Consider the following 22,377-nt stretch of genomic DNA (forward strand, 5'->3'; position numbering starts at 1 on the left):
TGGGTTCAAAAGGCTCCTTCATCAATCTGGACAGCACCACATTCAATTCCCATGAAGGCGAAGGAAGCCTGACAGGAGGGAACACTTTCTTCAAGCCTTCCAAAAAATCTTTGATCACAGGGATCTGAAAGAAGGAAGTCTGTGAAGGGCTTTTCCTGTAGGCAGTCAATGCAGCGAGATGAACCCTAATGGAATGAACATTAAGGCCAGATCGCGCCAAATGTAGAAGGTAGGGAAGGATGACATCTTCCTTGCACGTCGTAGGGTCAAAGTTCCTGGACACACACCAGATACAAAACCTCTTCCACTTGTAAGCATAGGACGTCCGAGTGGAAGGTCTCTTAGACTCCTTCAGTATGTCCATGCAATCTTCGGGCAGATTCAAATGGCCATATTGCACTACCTCAGGAGCCATGCCGCCAAACTTAAGGACAAGAGTTTGGGGTGCACCATCTGCCCCCCGAACTTCGTGAGAAGGTCCGGCCTGCACGGCAACCGTATGTGTGGAAGGAGGGACCGGTGTAGAAGGTCCGTGAACCACCACTGTCTGGGCCATTCCGGGGCAATCAGGATCATCCGTGCCCTGGACCGGGACAGTTTGATGAGCACCGCCGGAATCAGGGGAATGGGCGGAAAAGCGTAAACAAAGCTGTTCGACCAGTTGATCCAGAGGCCATTCCCCAGCGTCCCTTGCTGGTAGTACCTGGAGACGAAGTCTCGGCATTTGCTGTTTTCGGCGGTGGCGAACAGATCTACGTCTGGAGTCCCCCACCTTGCGAAGACTTCTCCTAGTAAGTCGTCGTTTATGACCCACTCGTGGTTTTCCTGAATCAGTCTGCTCAGTGCATCCGCCTGAACATTCTGTACACCTGGCAGATGGGTAGCTGTTATCATCAATCCTCTGGACAGAAGCCAGTGCCAGATCGTCTGCGACTCCCGAGACAGGGTGCGCGATCTCGACCCCCCCTGCTTGTTGAGGTAATACATCGTAGTCGTATTGTCCGTCTGTACAAGCAGAGAGTTGGTCCGGAAGGATGGATGAAAAGCCTTCAGCGCCAAGTGAACAGCTCTGAGTTCCAGGAAATTGATGTGATACGTGGACTCTGTCTGAGACCACGTGCCTTGGATCACTAAGTCTCCCGAATGCGCTCCCCAGCCCAGGAGAGAAGCATCCGTCACGATAGTCTGAGTAGGAATGTCCTTGTGGAAGGGAACCCCTCTGAGGAGATTCTCCGCTGAACACCACCACTTCAGAGACTGAAGAGCATGCAGAGACAGCCGTATCCTGTCGTCCCAAGATCCTCTCCTCTGGTCCCATTGGTCCTCCAAGCACTCCTGCAGAGGCCTCATGTGTAGTCGTGCATGAGGAGTGAGGAAGATACAAGAGGCCATCGACCCCAGTAGAGAAGACACCGTCCTCACTGTTGTAGTTGGAGCGGTCATAAGAGCCTGAGCCTTCCGAAGGATCGATCTCCGTCGCTCCTCCGAATGAGACACGCTTGCTGACAGCGTATTGATGGTGGCTCCCAGGTATTGAATGCATTGGACCGGGATCGGGACAGACTTGGACATGTTGATGTGCAACCCCAACTTGTTCAAGAGAACGCACGTCTTCTGGAAGTCTGCTTGAGCTTCTGAGAAGGAGGAGGCCTTGATCAACCAATTGTCCAGGTACGGGTAGACAAACACCTTGTCTTTCCTGAGGTGTGCCGCTACCACTGCCATGCACTTCGAGAATGTCCTGGGCGCAGATTTCAGCCCGAAAGGCAGTACTGTGTATTGGTAATGGTTGGTGCCGACTTGAAATCGCAGAAACTTCCTGTGCTTGTACGCGATGGGCACGTGGAAGTACGCATCCTGTAGGTCTATGGCACAAAGCCAGTCCCCCTGTTGCAACTGAGGATAAATCTGATGCAACGACAGCATGCAAAACTTTTCTCTGCGAATCCACTTGTTGGCCTGCCGCAAGTCCAGAATGGGCCTGAACTCGTTCTTGCCCTTCTTGCGAACCAGAAAGAACCGGGAGTACAGACCTCTTCCTCTTTGAGACAGAGGTACGTCTTCTATCGCCCTTTTCCTTAACAGGATATCGGCCTCCGCCTGCAGCTCGCGCAGTTGATACAGCGAGCTGACCGGAGGGATCGCTGGATGCGGACTGATGAATCGAAGACTGTATCCATTGCAAACAATATTCAGCACCCACTTGTCCTGAGTAATTTTTCTCCACTCTGCCAGAAAAAACTTGAACGCTTCCCCCCAGCGGAGCGGGTAACGGATGACTGGGAAGTAACCACTCGGGGTCGAGAACCGGCCGGGCCCTTGTTCGCGGTAGAGGACTGCTGTCCACCTCTACCCCTGTGGCGTTTCTGGAAGGGTCTTCGGAACTGCTGCTGTTGTTGCTGCTGCCGTTGTCCCGAAGACTGTCCTCTTCCTTTCCCTTGCGAGCCGAACCGCTGTTGTAACTGGCGGTAGGGTTTCTTGTCTCTGGGCTTTTCCAAGCCCACAGCCGTCAGGGTTTCCGCCTCGGCCTTCATCCGAGCCATTTTGTCATCTGCGTGTTTACCGAAGAGCATGTCCCCGGAAAACGGCAGATTGGCCACTCACTGTTGCGCCTCAGGCTTGAGTGACGTAAGCCTGAGCCACGCATGGCGGCGTTGGTTGATACCGTGGCAGTAGCCATGTGCGGCCAACAAGGAGATACCCGCCGCGGCACTGATGGCCTGGTTCGAGACCAGCATCCCCTCCTTGACGATTTCCATGAAGTCCTCCTTCCTGTCACGCGGCACAAGTTCCGCGAACTGCTCCATGGAATCCCAAAGCGCACGGTCATATCGGCCCAGTAATGCAGAGTCGCTGGAAGCCTTCATCGTGGTGGAGGAAGTCCCACATGCCTTCCTTCCCGCCGAATCAATCCAGCGGCTCTCCTTATCATGAGGCACAGTGGAGGACGGGGAGGTAGAATGTTGTTTCCTGGCCGCCGTCACTATCACTGAGTCGGGTACTGGGTCCATCCTCAAGAAGGCAGGGTCCGAGTCCGGTGCCCTGTATTTCTTCAAAAGTCTGGACGGGGCAGCTTTCACCACCGCAGGTGTAAGAAACAGCTCTTGCGCCGGTTCGACCAGTCCTGGCACCAAAGGTAACAGAGGACGAGACAGGTGCTTCTTGTGCAAAGTTTCGAATATCACGGACGTCGTAGGTGTAGGAGCCGTCACTGTGATACCCAACTACGCAGCCCCCCTCAGGAGAACCTCCTGGAGTGTACCGATGTCGTCGATCGTAGACACCCTAGTCTCCGGGGAATCTGACAGAGTAGGTGAATAGGAGCGGGTCCTAGAAGTCGCACTGGACCTGGATCTTTGCCTCCTATGGCGCCGTCAAGAACGGGTGGAGGACCTGTGTCTGCTCCTCGATCGTTCTCTCCGTCTGGAGCGCGACCACGATCTCCTGGGCCACGTCATATTTTCATTGAGGGTTACCCCTAGATAGTCGAAAGTCTGAACTCTTTCCAGCCTAATCGTTCCTATTACGGGGTTAGGTCTCGTGGGTACAGGGGGATTGAAAATCATGAATTTGGTTTTCAAAGCGTTGATTTCCAAAACCCCTTTCCTCACAAAATCCCACAAAGCCATCCAAAACCTTCTGTATCCCCATTGGAAATTTTGAGAGTAGCAGGGTGTCATCTGCGAACATTATCGCAGGCACCCTGCTGCCAGCTAGTTTGGGGGCGTTAATATATTGAATCCCATCTAAGTGAGAAATTACCTCGTTGACATAAAGGCAAAACAGGGTAGGCGCCAAGACGCAACCCTGTCTCACCCCACTGCCAACGGGGAATTTTGCCGATAGGAGACCGTTTCTTCCACACCTGACCCATGCGAAGTTGTCATGATGGAGCCGTATTAAAATATGCAAAATTTGGTGGGAAATGCCCAATTCGGCAAGTACAGCCCTAGCTTGCATCTTGGAACCAAGTCGAAGGCTGCTCGCAAATCCACGAAAACCGTGTAAAGGCTTCCCCCTTCGATCTTAACAGACTTCCAGAACAGCATGTTCAGCCGGAGAATCTGGTCCATTGTAGATATATTATCTCTGAACCCTGCCTGGTAGGGTCTTAGTATGGAATTTTCCTCCAACCAGTCCTGGAGGCGGTCTAGTATTAACCTGCCAAAGATCATCGATCAAACTGATGGGCCTGTAGTTGGCTGGGAGCAGAGGTGAACCCTTCTTGAAGATAGGCACAATCTCTGCGCCCAGCCAAGTACCAGGTATTGGCATCCCTCTCAGGACTGCGTTGTAAATAACTAAGAGGTATTGGGCTCAAACTGCAGGTTGATGTTTAAAGAGATCACCCGGGAGCTTATCCAGCCCCGGGGCTTTCCCCGCTGCCAGTTTAGAGATTACATCACTGACCTCCTTCACCGTGAAGTCAATAACGTTTGAATGCCGTATTTTATCTGGCTGCACCGCCCCTAGATCTCCCTCCAGGTTAGTGAATCCTACTGCGTAGAGGGTTCGGAAGTGTTCTTCCCAAACACTTTCAGCTATGTTAGCCTCCACAGCTACAGCTGGCTCTGTCGAGCCTGTATTTACAATGGACCAGAATTTAAGGAGGTCTCTGGCTGCAAGAGCATTAGATAAGCCAGTACAGTTGTCATGGTCCCATTCCTCTCTTGCGCACTTCATTACGCGCTTATAGTTAGCTCTCATAGTCTGTACTACTAACTTAGCAGCCTTGTGTTTTATGGCAGAAACAAGTTCGGCCTTTGCTCTTCTACAGGCGGAATTGTACCATGTAACCCTGGTACCCTTTACCGGCCGCTTGGCAATACAAGGGTAGAACACATCTGACAATTTGTTTATTAACTGTTCGTATAGGGTCCCTAACTTACAGAAAATTTCAGAAATGTGTTAGTCATTAATTGCAGCACTGATCTCCTCTAGAATAGGAAGAATTAGAGCATAGAGCTCCGAAACTCGCTCTGGCTTTTCCACGATTTTCGCCCATTTTTTTCTTCTACCATTAGTTAGGAGCATTCTCGGGTCCGGGGCGCCACTGACATCCAGAGTCTCCCTTGCGACACCAGGCATGGTAATTTTTAAACTTAGGGCATTATGATCGCTATCGTTTCTTTGGATTACAAAGAAGTCCCTTATTGTGGCCCAAGATCGAGTTTCCACAAATATGTAATCCAGACGAGACTCAAGGCCCATTTTGTTAAAAGTGCATTTTGGGGGGAGAACTGATTTAACACGCCCATTGCACGCCCTAATGGAGTGCTTAAGTGTTAGTGACATAATTTCGACCACCAGTGGTGTCCATGGCCTAGAAAATGGAGCCTCCAGTGGCAGTAGTGCCCAGCGCGCGTCCTCTTTCAAAAGGCCTTCATCTGCCAGGCCTACCAGTCGCTCAAAGTGGCAACTGAGGTCACCCCCAATCACAAGCTGGGGATGGAACTTATAAATGTGGACAATTCCTCAACTGCTTTAGACTCCGCAGTTACACCCACTGGTCTAGAATATACATTGACCAGTGCAAGCTTGTAGCCATTGGCCCATTCCAAAAATATGCACTGCACGTCATCAGATAGTGTGTTCAGGGTCTTAGCCGTGCAGACTGGGTGGGAACCCACCCAAACTGTAAGGCCCCCCAATGGGCGTCCCTTTCACCCCCCCCCCCCCACTCCCCTCCCCCATCTCGCTGGTATGGAGAAGGAGGCATAGCTAGTGTGTGTCTTATCTTCTCTGGCCCATGTTTCTTGGAAAAGACACACATCATTCCCACCAATAAATGCTCCCCACTCTGGACAATTGATCTTATTACAGAGGCCTGCCGATTTCATGACAATATTGTTAGAGGGCCCTGATTAGCATAATTAGCGGTACCCTTCCTGCCCCCGTTGGAATCTCGCGTAGTGGGTTCCACCATCTCCTGTGCCACATCAGGAGAAGGTGGACCTTCCGACTGGGGAGGCTGGAGAGTAAAAATACAGGGATGAAATTCTGTGCTGTTTATAACTGTTTTGTTATTACTCTCAGCCTGCCTGGTACTGTAGTGTAGTTCCTATATTCCCAATAGGCTCTGCACATTGGAATAACAAACAGCAGTGTAGACGTAGGACTGAGGTCATCTAGGTCTCTACTGACTATGTTAGACTTAATTAGTTTTGCCAGCTAGCTCAGAGGTCACTAGAAACTTTCTCGACTGTTCAGGAAAGGGTTAACCGTCCTGATTTAGACAAGAAGGGATTAGTTTCTGACAACCGCATAAACATGACAACTTTGCTCCCCCAGAATAAAGAGTGTATCTCTAGAGTCGTGTGAAAACAATAGACAGCTATTTCACTCAGTCAATCGTGCATGCTTAGTTCCACTAGAGTGCAGAGAAATAGAGAGACGGGCGTTTTCAATAAAAGGTGTTATTTTATTGAGCAGTCTTCTATCTCATGCAAGAGAAATGAATTGCCACAATTGCAATACTTATTATAAAGTAAAGTGCTTACAGTAAAAGTAGTATTATGAAATAATACTGTAAAAGCATTGATATGGTTTCTTAGCCATATGATACTTAAAATGGATAAAATATATACATACATAAAAACATTGACTAACGAACTCAACTGGTGCTTCTAAATACGCCTACCCAAGTGTACCTGACATAAGCCTAATACGTGGGAAGGAGTAAGGAAGTTTGCAGTTTTTAAGTTAAGTTATTTGCCAAGTTTCGGAATCAAGAATTCTCTCTAAGGTTTTAATCAGCTCTGTACCTTGGTTATAGTATGAAGGAGGTCTTGTATCTCGTTTCTCAGGACTCGATCTCCCAGCAACCCGTGAGGGTGACTTGGGAACACCGGAGCTGGATTTTCTCGGCTGGAGAAAAAGACAGCGTCTCTCTCAGTGCGTCAAGGGGAGGGGCGGTTTCCGTCGGCTCTCATAACAGCTGGGCTCCCGGGCAAGTAGAACGTCGCTCAGCTCCCAACCGCCGTGTGTTTGCTTAAGGCAACCTTGGTATATTTATACCTGAAAGGTGCCGGGTTTGACGTAAGGTTGGACATAAGACGTCACTAAGAACTAACAGTTCTTTCTGGACTCCAGGAGTTCTTGTGCAAATCAAAATAAAAGCAGAGGGTTTTCCCGGGCTGCTGGAGGCTTGGTTTGTTTAAAGAACGCGTTGTGCTTTCTAGGAGTCTATGGGAGTAGCCTTGCAGTGCTTTGGACTGCATGGGCTATTACTAAATATGGATATGATTCTTATGCCTTTATAAAGATACTATTTATTATAACCACATAAGGGCATGAATCGGGAATATCGAATTAGGGTCCTAGATAGAAATACAACAGTACATTCGTTGGTACTGCAGCAATCCACGTCAAGGTTTGTTATAAGAGGCCCCCTAGATTTTGTCATGTTGCTGCAGCCTATTAGTTCTGAGCCACCCTCCGACACCACATAGGGGGGTAGTCAATCGACCATGTCCAGGGGGCTAAAGCGATTACAGCTCGGGGGGGGGGCTGGTAGGTAGATATTAACATTCCCAGCCCTAGTCCCACAACTCCCTCCCCTAAAACCCACTCTCGTCCAACCATCCTCCACCTCCCCACTAGGACTCCAAGAACCAGGCCAGTAGAAAAAAGACAAAGGAAGAGGCTGAATAGCAGTATCAAGGTCTCGGTATGGCCAGGAGCATATGTGGGAGACTGTTCTTGGGTCTCAAAAATTTACCAAAACACAGTCCCCATTAATATTTTTAGTAGTGTTGCCAATCCACTGCACCCGACGGACCATCAAAATCTCACTGGAGATTTGGGGGGGGGGGAAGAGGCCTATTCTTGCTCAGCCAGCTAATAACCTTATTTTTCAGTGACTGGAAGGATTCCCTGGCCGAAGCCTCCAACACTGGGACCCCTGTTAATACAACCACAAGGGGACTCGCTCCCGGAGGTAAATTCATTGCCAACTTGTTTGGCGGACAGCCAGCTACATGGATTTCCCTTTGGGTGATTTGGTCAGAATCAATCTCTGTCCTTGAGATCTCTACCAGTGATTGCATCGGGGCATTAGTAGTAGTAATAGTAGGGGGCCTTTGTACTGTGGCTCCTACACCTGTTGGGGAATTAGAGATTTCAATTTGCGAACCCCCCTGACCCTTTTTGGCCCCCTTTGCGCCCTCCCTCAGCATATTTTTAACCCTGTCCAAGCCATCACCAGCCAAGACAGTAGCCCTCTCTATACTAGACAGCCTTAACTCTATCTGGGCTAGTCTGGCTTCCAGGGGGCCGAGCAGAGCCTTACAAACCATACTCAATTTAGCAATCATTGGATCTTCTTGCATGGGAACAGAATTGCTAATATTTGAATCGACCGTATTCAAAATAGGGGAACCTGCCTCTATGGGGGCAGCCGGTACTGGAACCCTTACGGAGGACATCCCATGGGGTTCTGGGTCGCTCATTTGTTTAGCGAGCTTGGCCTTTCGCCCGCCTGATTTGTGGGTGATGCGCTTCCTTTTGGGTATGGCCCGATGCCCTCTTGGATTACTACCATTCTGCTTCTCCTGAATAGCATTAACAAATTCAGCATTGACTTGGGCACAGGATTAACTTCCAATACACTTAATTCAATAGTGTGGTTACGATGTGAACATACCCCCCACCAACCCCGACAGGTCTACCCCTTTCTGTGCTGCATTGTCCTTCATTTCCACGCGGCCAACAATGACAATGTTTGCAACCACTCCCCTGTCCGGCGTGTTTGCATTCATGATGTGACCCAAGGACGATCTTTTAACGTTTAACAGTTCCTGTGAAAGGAGCCTTTCCAGAATGGTAATTTCATTGGATAAAAGCGAGCTGGCTCTAATAATAAAATTATCCAATGTTCCTACTGTATTACAGCCCACAGTTATGGTTTTGCTCCTCTGCTCGCGGCCTGCCATCTCGATCTATTGCAACCACCCAGGAATACATTTCTTGGACTTGAAGATCTTCTTACCTCACCCACGCTGAAGAAGTAGAAAGCCAAAGGGTGTGGCCCAGTCCGGTCTCGAACGGTCTAAAACGGGCCCACCCTTGGCCCAGGCTTAGCCCGGCGCGCATCCGCGCGCGTTCCGCGTTGCGGAAGGGGAGGCCAAAAATATAGGTCAGTGGGGGAGGGGCGGGAAGAGCACGCAGCGTCGCCGTGCGGGCTACTGGTCCTCGCAGTCCCGCCGGTCTTTGCCCCAGAGTCTCCTAGCTGCCAAAACCACCAAACTCCAACGCCTTGCACGAGCGGCTCCCGCAGAGCGGGGGCCGCGAGGCGCTGTTAAGTACACCTGTGGGGGGTGGCGGGAAGAGCACGCAGCGTCGCCGTGCTGGCTGCTGGTCCTCACAGTCCCGCCGGTCTTTGCCCCAGAGTCTCCTCGCTGCCAAAAGCACCAAACTCAAACGCCTTGCATGAGCGGCACCCGCGGTCTATCACCCAGCTCTTGGAAGTTATCAATTGGTAAATGAAACCACAAAATATTTCGAAGTCGACAATGATAATTTTGGTTTAATGAGGGTAGCTCTGTATCAAAAACTCTGGATGGCCATTCTATGAAACAAAGGTGCACGCAATCCTACATGGTAACCACACAGGTAATTCTGCGTGAGGGTAACTATGTTATCAATATCTCTGGATGGGCATTCGATGAAACAATGGTGCACGCAATCCTACAAAGGTAACCACACAGGTAATTCTGCGACATGGCCCGCTCACAATCTCTACGCTTTTGATCACAATGAAGGTTTGATTGTAAACTTACGGTTAAATTCCAGTTGATCTGTGACATGCGTGTGTGAAGGTTAAGACTGAAGATGATGAGAAGGGCTCCAGTCACTACACACGCACTGCAGCTCACAAACTCGAAGAAGTACAGGCCTTCGCAGGGGGAGCACTGCATGATGGTTTCTATGCAGATGAAGGCAATCAGGGCCAGGACCTGGAGGGAGGAGAGCCCACACTATAAAAACTGAACATTTTTTTTTTACTGCAGATTTATTCACTCCTAATTTGAAAGTATAAAATAGGAAAAACATATAACAGTGTAAGGATTACAAATGAAATTTAAAAATACAAGACGGTTTATAGAACCACAGCTATACAACAGTCTGACCCTTGAAAGCAGGTCTCAAGGAACAACACGCATCGCAAAGCCACCTAGGTCTGGTCGTTTATTTATTTATTTTGCAAACTTGTGCAATTTGCATTAAAAATCAGAAAATCATTAACAGTTAAAATGCAGCGGTATAAAGGTAACATGAAAATGATCCATCCCAAAACAAAAATATTAAACAGCTGCTCACATCTTAAGGTGGTCAGATTTTGAGAAACAAAAACCGAGAAAGCCCAGATATAAAAATAGGACTATGGCTTTTTTTCTTAATTCTATGTCTGGCCTTTCCCGGAATTTTGTGTAGCCTCGTAAATGTGTGCGTGTACGTGTGTATATCTATACATTATATATATATATATATACATTCAAACATGCAAAAAAGAAGCAGAGAACTCTGGGTAGTTCCGACTTTTAGGTGGAGAGTAGCACCTGTATAGAGCACCCTTCAACAACAGCAACACTCTTGCTCATCTCAAATGTCTGCTTTGCTATCCAAGTTTTTAAGCATAGGATTAACACATTGCCATCCACGCCAAGATAGAAAGGGACAAAGTTGTTTGCCATTTCAACAGCAAAGTCTTTAAACATAGGATTAGCACAGTACCATCCACGCCGAGCTGTAAAATGGGCAAAGCCTTTTACCACTCCAGGTACAGTATTACAGCCTTGGAATAGTTAAATACCAACCAAGACAACCTGAAATGAATAAAAGAATCCATTGACACTTGTTTCCCTATTATTATAGCTTTTCAGAGAGGTTTAGCTTTGTGCAGACACAAGGGAGCACCCAGTATACATCAAAACAATACCCTTTCAGACATAGAGTTGCGCATAAATTATGCAAAAGGTAAAATAAAATGCAAGACAGCCAGGGTTGGTGTGGGACAAAAAATTGGTTTGGGCACCAAAATAAAAGTGGAGCATTATCGAACCAGATAGTTAAAAAAAATGGCCCAGATTTGACCACCAGGCCAGTTTTGAACGTTTATACACTCCATGTGGATATTTTGCAAGCTATGAAAGACTGTGATTATTTATGCTACCTGCAGGCAAGGTTTCTGGTATTATCAGGGAAATCAATAGTAAAACCAGGCCCACCTTTCCATAAACAGGCCCACACCCTGATCTGTCAGACCAGCCTATTGGGCACTGCCCTACAGGCGAGTCCGACCCTAATGGCAGCACTTTATAATTGAGACTTGTATCCTTTTATTACCACCACAGCAAACGGATAAAGCAAGGTAGGTGATGTACCAGTTAAGCTAACCATCACATGAGTGAAAGGGATGGAAAGTCAGGAAACTGTTCCAAAGATGACTTTTCAGGAACGCATAAGAGGCTGCCTTTCAGGCCACTGAGATTATGAAGTCCTAGTTCCACAATATCAAGGTATGCGGGCTCACTGCAAGGAGCATCTTCGCCTCCACCATTCCACCAACATGATGGATGCTCTCATACTGACCCAGTACCCGCTATCGCCTTAATGATGGCAATGTGGGCACAATAAAAAGGTTAACAGCATCAAAACCCTCAATCGCTCAACGCATGACAACAGTTTGTGACATGAAAAACACCTATTCCCAAAGGACAGTAAAATGAAACCTAGAGGAAGTACAATTAACTCTAAGTTCAGACTAAAACACTTCAAATGGAAATCTTCAGCACTGGCCAGCTGAATAAACACGGAGGGCTGCATTCAATCGAAGCAAAAACTATGCAAATGAACATTAATTGTGAAAGTCAGCAAATCTATTTGTGCGTTAATCTGCTCGCAGCATTTTATTATGAATTTTACCTCACAGATCGTTACATTATCCTACACATGCAGTTAGGGTTCAGCTACAATAAAAAGTACGTGTGGCAAGAGAATTTGGTCATTTATTCAGTCAAGAAAAGCACGATCATTTTCCCCATAGAATCTCGGCAACCACACAGACTTTAAAACCGTTAGAGTGATTTCACTGGCTGCGACTTAAGTCACATCCCAACATCATAACCTAGAACATATCTTATGGACCACAACAAGTGCTTCCATACTACATGTAACAATATTGTTTATAATTCACCAGCACATTTGCCATCCGACATTTGCCGTCGTTATGTTTTCAGTGTTGCAGAAATCACACAGTATGAATATCAGTGCTTTTAAACCCCCCTGCTGAGATTTCAAGGCTACCTACTGGTCCATGCCCCCTTCCTTTTATTTGGGGCATCCTATCGCAAAAGCACCCTTCACTTAAGTGTGTCTGGGGCAAACAGCAGATCTCTGAAGGCCTTCCCTCTTTGGGTCTGTTTGAGTTTTTAAGGGGGCCTGGGCCTTAACCTGCAATGCACACTACTCCCAGTCAGAACGGAAAAAGACACCACCTTCAAGCCCTACAAGAAACAATCATGTGTTACACGAAACACTTGCTAAATATATACTTTTTAAATTAAACAATAAGCATACCCATGTTTCAGGTGATCGCAAACCAATAGTTAGTTCCTCTCTCACTTATGGGTGGACCCAATGGCCATTGATATAGTTACTTTATATAGTAACCGGGAACGCTGATGCTGTTTAGGTGGATCCAATTGGCGTTTCACTGCGCGCTTTTAACCAATATATACAATTTGCTTCTACTCGGTCACTCATTGGTGGCTCCATTAAATACTGATTTGGCTCCCTGTAAGTAGTGCACCCCAGGTGCTGCTCATATCCTTCCTCGAGACTGCATTTGACCTTTGTCCTGGCTGCCTGTAACCAGTGTATGCCTTGGGAGACACCTCTGTTGCTCCAGATTGGATCCTTGTATGCAAAACCTAAAATCTGCCTGGCACTTCCAGCTCCTGATGACAAAGGGGTGACTGTCGTTCACAAACTGGGCATTAAGATATTGTCTAAACAAACATTTATCCTTAATTCCTATCCTTCTATCTCTGACTCTCTCACTATCACTTAACCAAGCACATTCCTCCTACACACACTACTAGATGTCATCTCAGCTGAATACCATGTCCACCTGATAATTCAATACTTATCAGGCTAAATCTTGGTGTTTCTGTCTCACTTGATTAGACAGTTTGTGGCACAAAAATGTAAATGTTGCGGCATTATAGCAGCACTTTATTTTGCGCAGATTTGCATCATAAAATCTCAGTTTTTCTTCCACTTCTTCCTGGCTGCTAGCTTCCATTAATTCCTCCTTGGGCACTACACTTGTCCTCCTTTCCACCACCTACACTTCTTCGTTGATCCAAACACAATAGACATTGTGGAAAAAAAAAACATTTTATTGTTAACAATACTAAGTATTATGGAGTTTACTCAGTGTTTTGGTCATGCTTTTTGTAAAGATTTCTGCTTGCTTTAAAATCGTACTAATTAACTTTTGCTTACGTCAGATTCTCGGCTTCACATTCTCCTGAATGACAGCAGCATGTGGATCAGTTTTCCAGCAAAAAAAAAGAAAAATAGACCACAACGATATTTTTTTCTTCTTGTTTGACTCAGAGCGTTAGCCAACTGTATGTCTCCTTATCTGCTGCCCCCACGTCATTACTTGCACAATATCAGTGTCCATCATTGCTCCGAAGGGTGTTTGCTTTCTTGAATATGAATAAGCCAAGCCCCCCAGTGTGATTCCGCCAGGCAGCCCAACGAGATTCCGCCAGGCAGCCCAACGAGATTCCGCCAGGCAGCCCAACGAGATTCCGCCAGGCAGCCCAACGAGATTCCGCCAGGCGGCCCAACGAAATTCCGCCATGCGGCCCAACGAGATTCCGCCAGGCGGCCCAACGAGATTCCGCCAGGCGGCCCAATGAGATTCCGCCAGGCGGCCCAACGAGGTTCCGCCATGCAGCCCAACGAGGTTCCGCCAGGCAGCCCAACAAGATTCCGCCAGGCAGCCCAACGAGATTCCGCCAGGCAGCCCAACGAGATTCCGCCAGGCAGCCCAACGAGATTCCGCCAGGCAGCCCAACGAGATTCCGCCAGGCAGCCCAACGAGATTCCGCCAGGCAGCCCAAAGAGGTTCCATCGGGCAGCCCAACGAGATTCCGCCGGGCAGCCCAACGAGATCTACTGACAGCCAACGGTCAGCCAATGGGATATATCCAGAAGAAAATGAATGCCATAAGGAAACATGTGATCCACAAGACAGCCAGTGGCTGAAAGCTCCAAAACAACCAGTGTCTAGAATCCCTGTAGGCAAAACACTTCCACCAGCATGCATACGATATTCACCAGCCAGCCGGTAGCCCCAGGAAGACTGGAGGTCGGGTCAGAAATCAGGCAGATGCCTCTAGTCAGTCTACTGGGACCCTCCAGGCAGCAGAAGTCACCCTCCAGGCAGCAGAAGTTACCCTGTAGCATAGCACAAGGAGCATGAAGAAATCCACAGTGTTGCACAAATGAGGTCCAGGGATACCAGGCTGCTCTCTACAGCCCAATGAGGTCCCAATACAGTAGGTTCTCTCCCCTGAGTGAGAGGCAGATGGGAGGGCAAGGTAGGGAGTGGATATGGAGCTAAAAGAAACAGCAACTGCAGCACGTTAAAAGCGTTTAAAAGCACTTCAAAGGGAATCACTGGAGCCAAGGTGGGTGGGGTGTTGCTGTCTGCAGGACCTTCATGCAGACATTTTTTTTCGTCCCTCTGATGATTGCCACCCTAGGCCTGGGCCAAAAACTGTCCCTAAGAGTATACGTGGGAACGCACAGATCTCAAGCAGGAAGCACCACGTTTACACAAGGGAGTTTTTGGCGCCCCTAGGACAAGAGCATGTGGTGCCTTATTACACATCTCTCCAGCATTCACATGTCCCTCGAAGGTAGTCTCTCTGGCGCTCTCCTGGCTTTGGGAAACAAGGGGAGGGGATATCTGAGGGTCCTTTTCCCCCATGAGGGCAAAGATGAGCCATGGTTTAAGACCCAAGTTCTGCTGTGAATATAGCGCCCAGTGCCTCTTCGTATGAGTGTTGCTTGAGAGCCCTCTCACTTCACTCTGTACCTACTTATGGTTTGGGTGCAATATCGTGCAAAGGAGAGAGCCACGGCTGACAAACAGCTGATAACACTGATTTTACCCCGGCCTGCCCTGGATAAGGGACGTCACTGCTAGCCCTTGCGATCATGCTGGCATCTCTCAACCGGGAACTGCTGCAGTCTTAGTTAGCTGTGCTACTCCAGCACTACCAGAAACCGTTAGCTACCGAGGACTGAATCTCTTCGTCCTCTATACAGGAAATGTTACCTTTTTCGTTCAGCCCCACATGGATGAAGAGCTGCATGGTCGGGCGAGGTAAATTGTGGCGCACTGTACAGGATCAACACTTTAAAATAAAAAATACATTAAAAAAGACACACATAATATGCGGCAAGCAAAGACACAAATGAAGGATTTGTGACAGCATCTAATGGCCACGAGATAACATGGCCATAGGCACATGCAGGCATCCTGCCCCGTGTGGTACACCATCGCATGGCCACAAGAGAGCTTAATCAGGGGCCACAGGCACACTTCTTGTACCATGGAGTGTGGTCACGAATGACTAGAAGGATCACACAGTAATGCAACAGGAAGAAGCAGGCCGCTATTACGGCACCACGTAATGCTGTGTGCGCGTACAGCCAATAAAAGGTAACCATTCTTTGCTTCATGCTGGAGACCTTTTTTGAGGCCAACACGGTAAATATCGCACTCACAGCGTTTGTCATCTGATTTCAAGCTTATTTTTCAAATCACAAAATGCCAGAGGTCTGATTAGATCTCATTGCACCCCTGCCCGGCTCCAGGAATTTTTATTTGGGTGGGTCAAGGGTGCATTTGGGTGGGCCACTGCGGGCTTGGTTTGTCGCATATATGTCTGGGCAGGCCAGCTTCAGAACCTTCCTTTATCTCTTGTTAGTCTTACAAGCCCCAGTAAAATGCACTCTTTTCCAAATCTCTTTCTAAAAATTATCACTCTCGAAAAGTGTTTTTCCGTGTAATGGTCCTTTGATGGGAAGAGGAGGTTTGAGGTGGGAGTATCAGGCAAGTGACACTTCTCAGGCTCCCTCTGTGTGTGCCTTCAGGGAGAATCCCTCTTCATTACTACCTCCACCTGACCCCGGACTCTGCAACGCTCTCCCTTACAGGCTTGATTATCCACTTTTCTACCACCCCTCTCCAGTGCACCTTATCTCACAGCTGACCTTGGGCCCCAGCCCCATATGAGGCACCATCGGGCTCCACTTTCATTTTTCCCAGTAAAAACATTAGTAAAATCACCTTCAAACTTAAAACATTTAATATAGCAGTAAATATAATTACCACACACTTTAAAGTATGTTCCACAGTAGCCCTTATGACCCGACTGCTAATTAATTAAATAAAACAGAAAGGCCATGACAAGGCCGGCTTTAGCGCTGGTGCGAAAGTCCTTTTTGGCACCCCACCACTGACCTCTTTCTCCGTAAATACCTTTACTACCACCTTCCAACAGTGCCCCTCATCCCTCCATGGGCCCCCCTATTGACCTCCCTCCTCGGATTCCCTCACTGACACTCTCCACCAGTGCCCCTTATCTCTCTGCAGCCCCTCCCCTCATGACCTCCTCAGACTCCCTCACTATTACCCTCCACCAGTGCCCCTCATCTCTCTGTAGCCCCTCCCCTTCATGACCTCCTCTTCAGACTCCCTCACTATCACCCTCCACCAGTGCCCCTCATCTCTCCCTATCAAATCAAAAATAGATTTATTCGATTGCTGAATAGCAATCATAAAACCACATAGTTATAAAATACATAAAGAATTTCATGTACAAATTCATAATAAAAACATTACATATAGTCACATTAAATATTACAATATTAAAAATATATAACCATCATTACTGTGCAAAACAAAGCATTCAAGTAAACATAAGTTTCCTAAGATAAAACACTTTTTTCAAAAAGGCTATAATACTTATAACACCATTTTCATGATCTAATAGTTGTAATGACAGTAGAGCAGGGCGACATTGGCGTAATCCAGATTGTTTTAAAATAGAGAACAAAAACAACCGCCTGTCAATAGAGAAAAATTTACTGAATAAAATAACATGAACCATAGTTTGGGGGAGATATTGTCTCAAGGACAAGGCCGGAGATCATGTGTCCAATCGTTCATAACGGGGAAAGTTACTAATCTATGAAAGATCCCCAGCCTAAAACGGGTTAATAAGAACCTGTCATAGGCACCGGGCAAAAGGAGAAGTAGGGTTAAATATTAAAAGTAGTTAAAATCAATTGATTGTGCAGGACAGTGGGCTTTGAAATCTCAGATGTCATTCTCAGGGTATCCAGCAGCATTAAACACTCTTTCCTCAGATCCTTTCTGGTTACTGCCTTAATAGAAGAAGGATTTAAAAAATACTGTAGATGGCCTAAATCCTTAAAAAAAATCAAAAATCATGAACATATCTCAGCCAGGGAATCCTTATTGCTCCTTTGAGTTTTATAATATCTAAAAGGATATCCCTGTTCAATTTAGTTCATCTCCCCCTCCACCCCATGACCTCTTCCTCGGATTCTCTCACTGCCACCCTCCACCAGTGCCCCTCATCGCTCTGTAGCCCCTCCCACTACCTCCTCCTCGGATTCCCTCACTGCCACCCTCCAACAGTGCCCCTCATCTTTACGTAGCCCTTCTCTCATATGCATTTCCTTTGTTGGATAGCACTACTCATATCAGTGTAGTGTGTGTCAGTACTTTACACCACGCACACATTATACAGAGACAATGAATCATACAAGTATGTAAATCAGTGTACAGGTGGGAACATCCTTTACAACGTGGATGTTACACCGCAGTTCCCTTACGACGCAACTTTTACAACGCAAGTTGTAACAACGAATTGCTCTGGGGGGCGCTCAAGGATAGTAAATAGTTTAATTTACTATCCAACTCCTTCCCTACTATCCACGGGGACTGGAGTTGGAATAGTAAATTAAACTATTCACTATCCAGCTCCCAACAACGCGAGTCGTGGTAACGACTTGCGTTGTAAAACATGCGTCGTAAAGTACTGCAATGTAAAACATCGCGTTGTAACGACATACATCCGGCTACAGGGAATGTCCCATAAGCCAAGGAGGATGACACCGTGTAGGAATCGCGTGTCATCCATACTGGTGGGCAATACATTTTAAGAGGGTTTGGTCTGGGGAAACACAACCTTAAGATTTAAAGAGTATTCCATGGGGGTCAGCTTTACTGATAAAAATGTATATCTGTCCAAACATACTTATTTTACCAATATTAGAATAATGAAAGACTGAGGAAGCTCTAACTATATCACAAAAAAAAAGCGAAGTTCTAACTACATCATTCATTTTGTATGTAGCTCTTTGGTGACAGTTCATTGGTCGCTGTCCTAGGACTGTAACTTCTGAACTGCAAGTAACACAAGGATCTCTGTGACAAAGGCAGTAACCCACTGAGCTTTCACATAAAATACAGTGTATCTGCATTTAAAAACTAATAACATACAAATGATTGCTCTCCAGCAGGATCATTAATCACCAGCATTATCTGGGCATTTTTAATTGTCTTATTGTTGACCTGCATCAGCCATGATAATGATAAAAACTTTAAATGAAGAGAAAAAGTACGTGTCCTGCTGGGCCTGTGCAGATTTTAAAAAGAAAAACAAATAGTAACACATTCTCTTACCTACTACTCCATTAGTCAAACTTTGTGTCACAGCCTGATGTGATAAGCAACTACAGGGGTCAGGAAAGGTGAATAGGAATAAACAAACGTATTTTCTCCTGCACTGCATAGAAAAAGAAATATCCATGCAGCAGAGCAGTAGGCAAAGGTCACCGTTAACAAAGAAAGGATTTGTCGCCTTTGCCATGTGGAGATGAAGGGGTGAATAAATAAACAAAGCCTCGTAAACATGTTAATGGTCTATTAAAGACCTGTGAAGTACTCGGGTGCGGCTATCTCTAAAAGAGAGAGAGAGAGAGAGAGAGTGTGTGAGTGTGAGTATGTGAGAGTGAGAGTGTGTGTTTTGTTTTGTTTTGTTTGCCGGGAAGCTGTCTCTGCCCGGGAACACGCACACACAGACAACCCCTTGAGCCCAATGCCATTGCGCACCACCCTTCAAGCCCTCACTGCGAGGGCCAAGGTTCCTCTTTGGGTGGCCTGGCCCACCCGCTAGAACCGGGCCTGATGTACCTCTTGGTGGATTAACACTGCCCCAGGGAATAGGATCCTGTCGCACCTATGTGGACTCCATGTGACGTTTCCTGGTGGCTTGGTACTGCTGCCAGGGGCTTGGATTCTCTCACTTCTGGGTTGACTCCATACTGTACTTACTGGTAGCTTAGTACTGCTACCAGGGACTGTGATTCTGTCAATCCAGGGTTGACTCCATATTATACTTCCCCGTGGCCTAGAACTACCACCAGGGGATGGGTTTCTGGCTCTTCTGAGACGACTATATAGAGTATTCCATTACCATAACCAGATGGTTGTTCTATGCTTGCATAACCACTCACATCATCACTGTACGACAGTGCCAGATGTTAAAAGCCATTTTGTGATCACAAACCATGCAATTTGCAAAATCAGGCGGTTTTCAACTGAAAAATGGCATTAGTATCTATTAAATTCATTCTGCAGGCCAGAAAAACCTTTCCTACATACAAAATGTGTTTAAGGATCCATACCGCATTGAAGTTATGAAGGGGCATCCCCTCCTAAATGCATTTTCGTGTGGCATGAATCAGTGGTACTATTATTAAGTTATAAACATCTGTTTCTTTAACAAATATAGGCTGCTAAAAAAAAAAAAAAAACATTGGGACTGCAAATACAGGGATTGTGGTCTGCTATTCCTTGCAGGCCAATGGCTCTATCATTGTAGCCCAGAGCAAGATGTCGCACATAATGAGCTGCTTAATTATTATTCATTAGGCAGGGTTACTCAGCATCAGTAGATTTTGCAATGGGATCTATAAGTACAGAACAGTAGTATACGTCGCATTGAAAATTAGAGACAGGCTGCAGAAACAGGGCCAAGATGCTCAATCAGGAACAGGTTTCAACAATTCAGTGCGCAATTTATATCCTGTATCCGGATGCACCGGGCTCTAAGTGCCTGAGAGATTAAAAAAGAAATCCAATTTTTTTTAAAATAGTTACTTTCTAAGACAACAATTGCAGCTTTTCTTGGTTTGATTTTGCAAGACATACAACATATATTTGAAACTAAAGCAAATACATTACACAATAGCACAAAGTACTGTACCGTCAGATATCATTTAATTTGCAGACTAGAGGTACAAATATGAATAGAACACTAACAAAGACCTATTCAGGTATACAACTGGATATTGATTAACACAAATAAGAGAAAAAGGAGAAAGCATGGTTGAGTGGTGAGGAGAAGATCTAATGCAATACAGTGTTATAGTCAGCCATTACTCACCAATAATTATGATTCAAATTCACAAGAGAAAAAAAGACCATTATAATGATATAGCCAACAGTACACAAAATAAGAAACGCTGCAGCATGGCACCCAGAATTCGACCCAAACCAATCCCAGATGGGTGCGATAGAAGACTACAAAATCCAAGTGCCTACTGCCTCATACAATACCATCAATTCTTGGATTAAATTATGAACCTAAAATCTCAGAAAAGTATGAAAAATACATTCTTGCAAGAGGCAGAGCACAAAACAAGGTTGCTTGGTGAAACTCAAAGGCAGTGGAACTTGCATGGAAGACTTTAACAAGCATACAAAATGGGAGAAAAATACATTTATCTAGAAATCTGCATTTTCCAGTAGTCTCCAAAAGCGGCTAATCCTGCAAAAAGCATTTTCTTCATTTCAAGACCTCAGTACCACAAGTAACCATTAAGCTTATTGACAAGTCCATCAACTTCCTTCTGCAGCCAATGACTGCTTGAAAGAGCTTGATCTATCACAGCATATAAGTAAATTGTAACGGTTTTGCAGCCCCAATCCCTAAGGGATACCATATATATATACCCTCCTGGTTAAACCTGGACCCATAACTTTGTCATGCTTATATCTCGGATACAAACACTTCACAATTTTCTTGATGAGGTTTTCTACAGGGGGTAAACTTAAATTATTTACCACAATACAACTATTTTTCCCAGGGCCTCAACTAGTTTTTTTAGGTGGTTAAAGTGTTAATGCCCATTTCTGATTATTATTAACGTCTAGTTAATACATTTACACTATTCTAGGACTTCACTTTATCTGAACATTACTTTCTTTGTATCCTAAACTGTTATGAGCTGTACTAGTTGCTGTATATATCTGCCAACACTTTTCTTGAAGTGTTAAGCGTTTAGCAAAACCACCAAAGGGAAAGCAAACATACCTTGGAGCAAGAGGCTGGTTTTCAACCGTTTATTAAAAGCTGAATTTACATATTGCGAAAACATATTGTGGTATGTGGCAGCTTTAACTCATCTTTCCACTTATCCCAGGCAAGAAACCACTCGCAGACATGAAAGGAAAGCGTACTGACAGACATACTACTTTCTCCTTGTTTACACTAACTGAAATGATTATAAATTGAGTGACTGGTATGACGTTATGAGTGTGATCTTCATATTTCTTTATTTATAAAGTTTCATATAGCACAAACTTGATCCCGAAGGATATCAGAGCGCTTTACAGTTTGAGGCAAAGGTAACAAATCAGAACATTAGTCTAACATGGGGAAAGAAAAATGCTTAGAATACATTTTCTGGACATTTCCTTTACCTCAGGAAAGAACGTAGAGAGGAGACGAGTGTGTGAGTGATTTAAATTTGTGTCTAGACTTTAACTAGTATTAGTATCTATATTAGTATCTATATTTGCGTTTCTAAAAATGATTTAATTAAGATAAACAAGTATTCCTATTAAAGCCTCAAATTACATTTTTTTTTAATTTGGAAAATATGGTGGTTTTGTGAAGTTTGAAGCATTTCATCTTTGCCACTCTATTTCAACCTTCCAGAAGGATTGCTGATCAACAAGTTAATCAAATATTTATAAGATTCAAGACGACTCCATAATCTTTACCATTTGTCCATGTGAGTGACAGCACCTTACTGGATAAAACCCGTTTTAAGGATCTATGAACAATCAAATTATTTTAAAGGCCCCTGATCAGTTACTAAAGTCAAACTGATCAAACCTGAACATGCTACTTATCCTTTGAATCTTAATGCTTTTTAAATGTGTCCTCTTATGTTCTTTGTTCCTCC

General features: G+C 45.7%; 1 protein-coding gene across 1 annotated transcript in view; it reads right to left on the reverse strand.

Moving 5' to 3' along the window:
• Positions 1-22,377, reverse strand: part of CMTM4 (CKLF like MARVEL transmembrane domain containing 4) — a 357,468-nt gene that overhangs the window by 192,073 nt on the left and 143,018 nt on the right. The window contains exon 2 of the mRNA XM_086947724.1: positions 9,780-9,956. Coding sequence (XP_086803850.1) covers positions 9,780-9,956 — 177 coding nt within the window. The remainder of the gene's footprint in view (positions 1-9,779; positions 9,957-22,377) is intronic.

The sequence above is a fragment of the Lissotriton vulgaris genome, chromosome 12 (genome assembly GCF_964263255.1).
Source record: "Lissotriton vulgaris chromosome 12, aLisVul1.2, whole genome shotgun sequence".
Classification (NCBI taxonomy): domain Eukaryota; kingdom Metazoa; phylum Chordata; class Amphibia; order Caudata; family Salamandridae; genus Lissotriton; species Lissotriton vulgaris.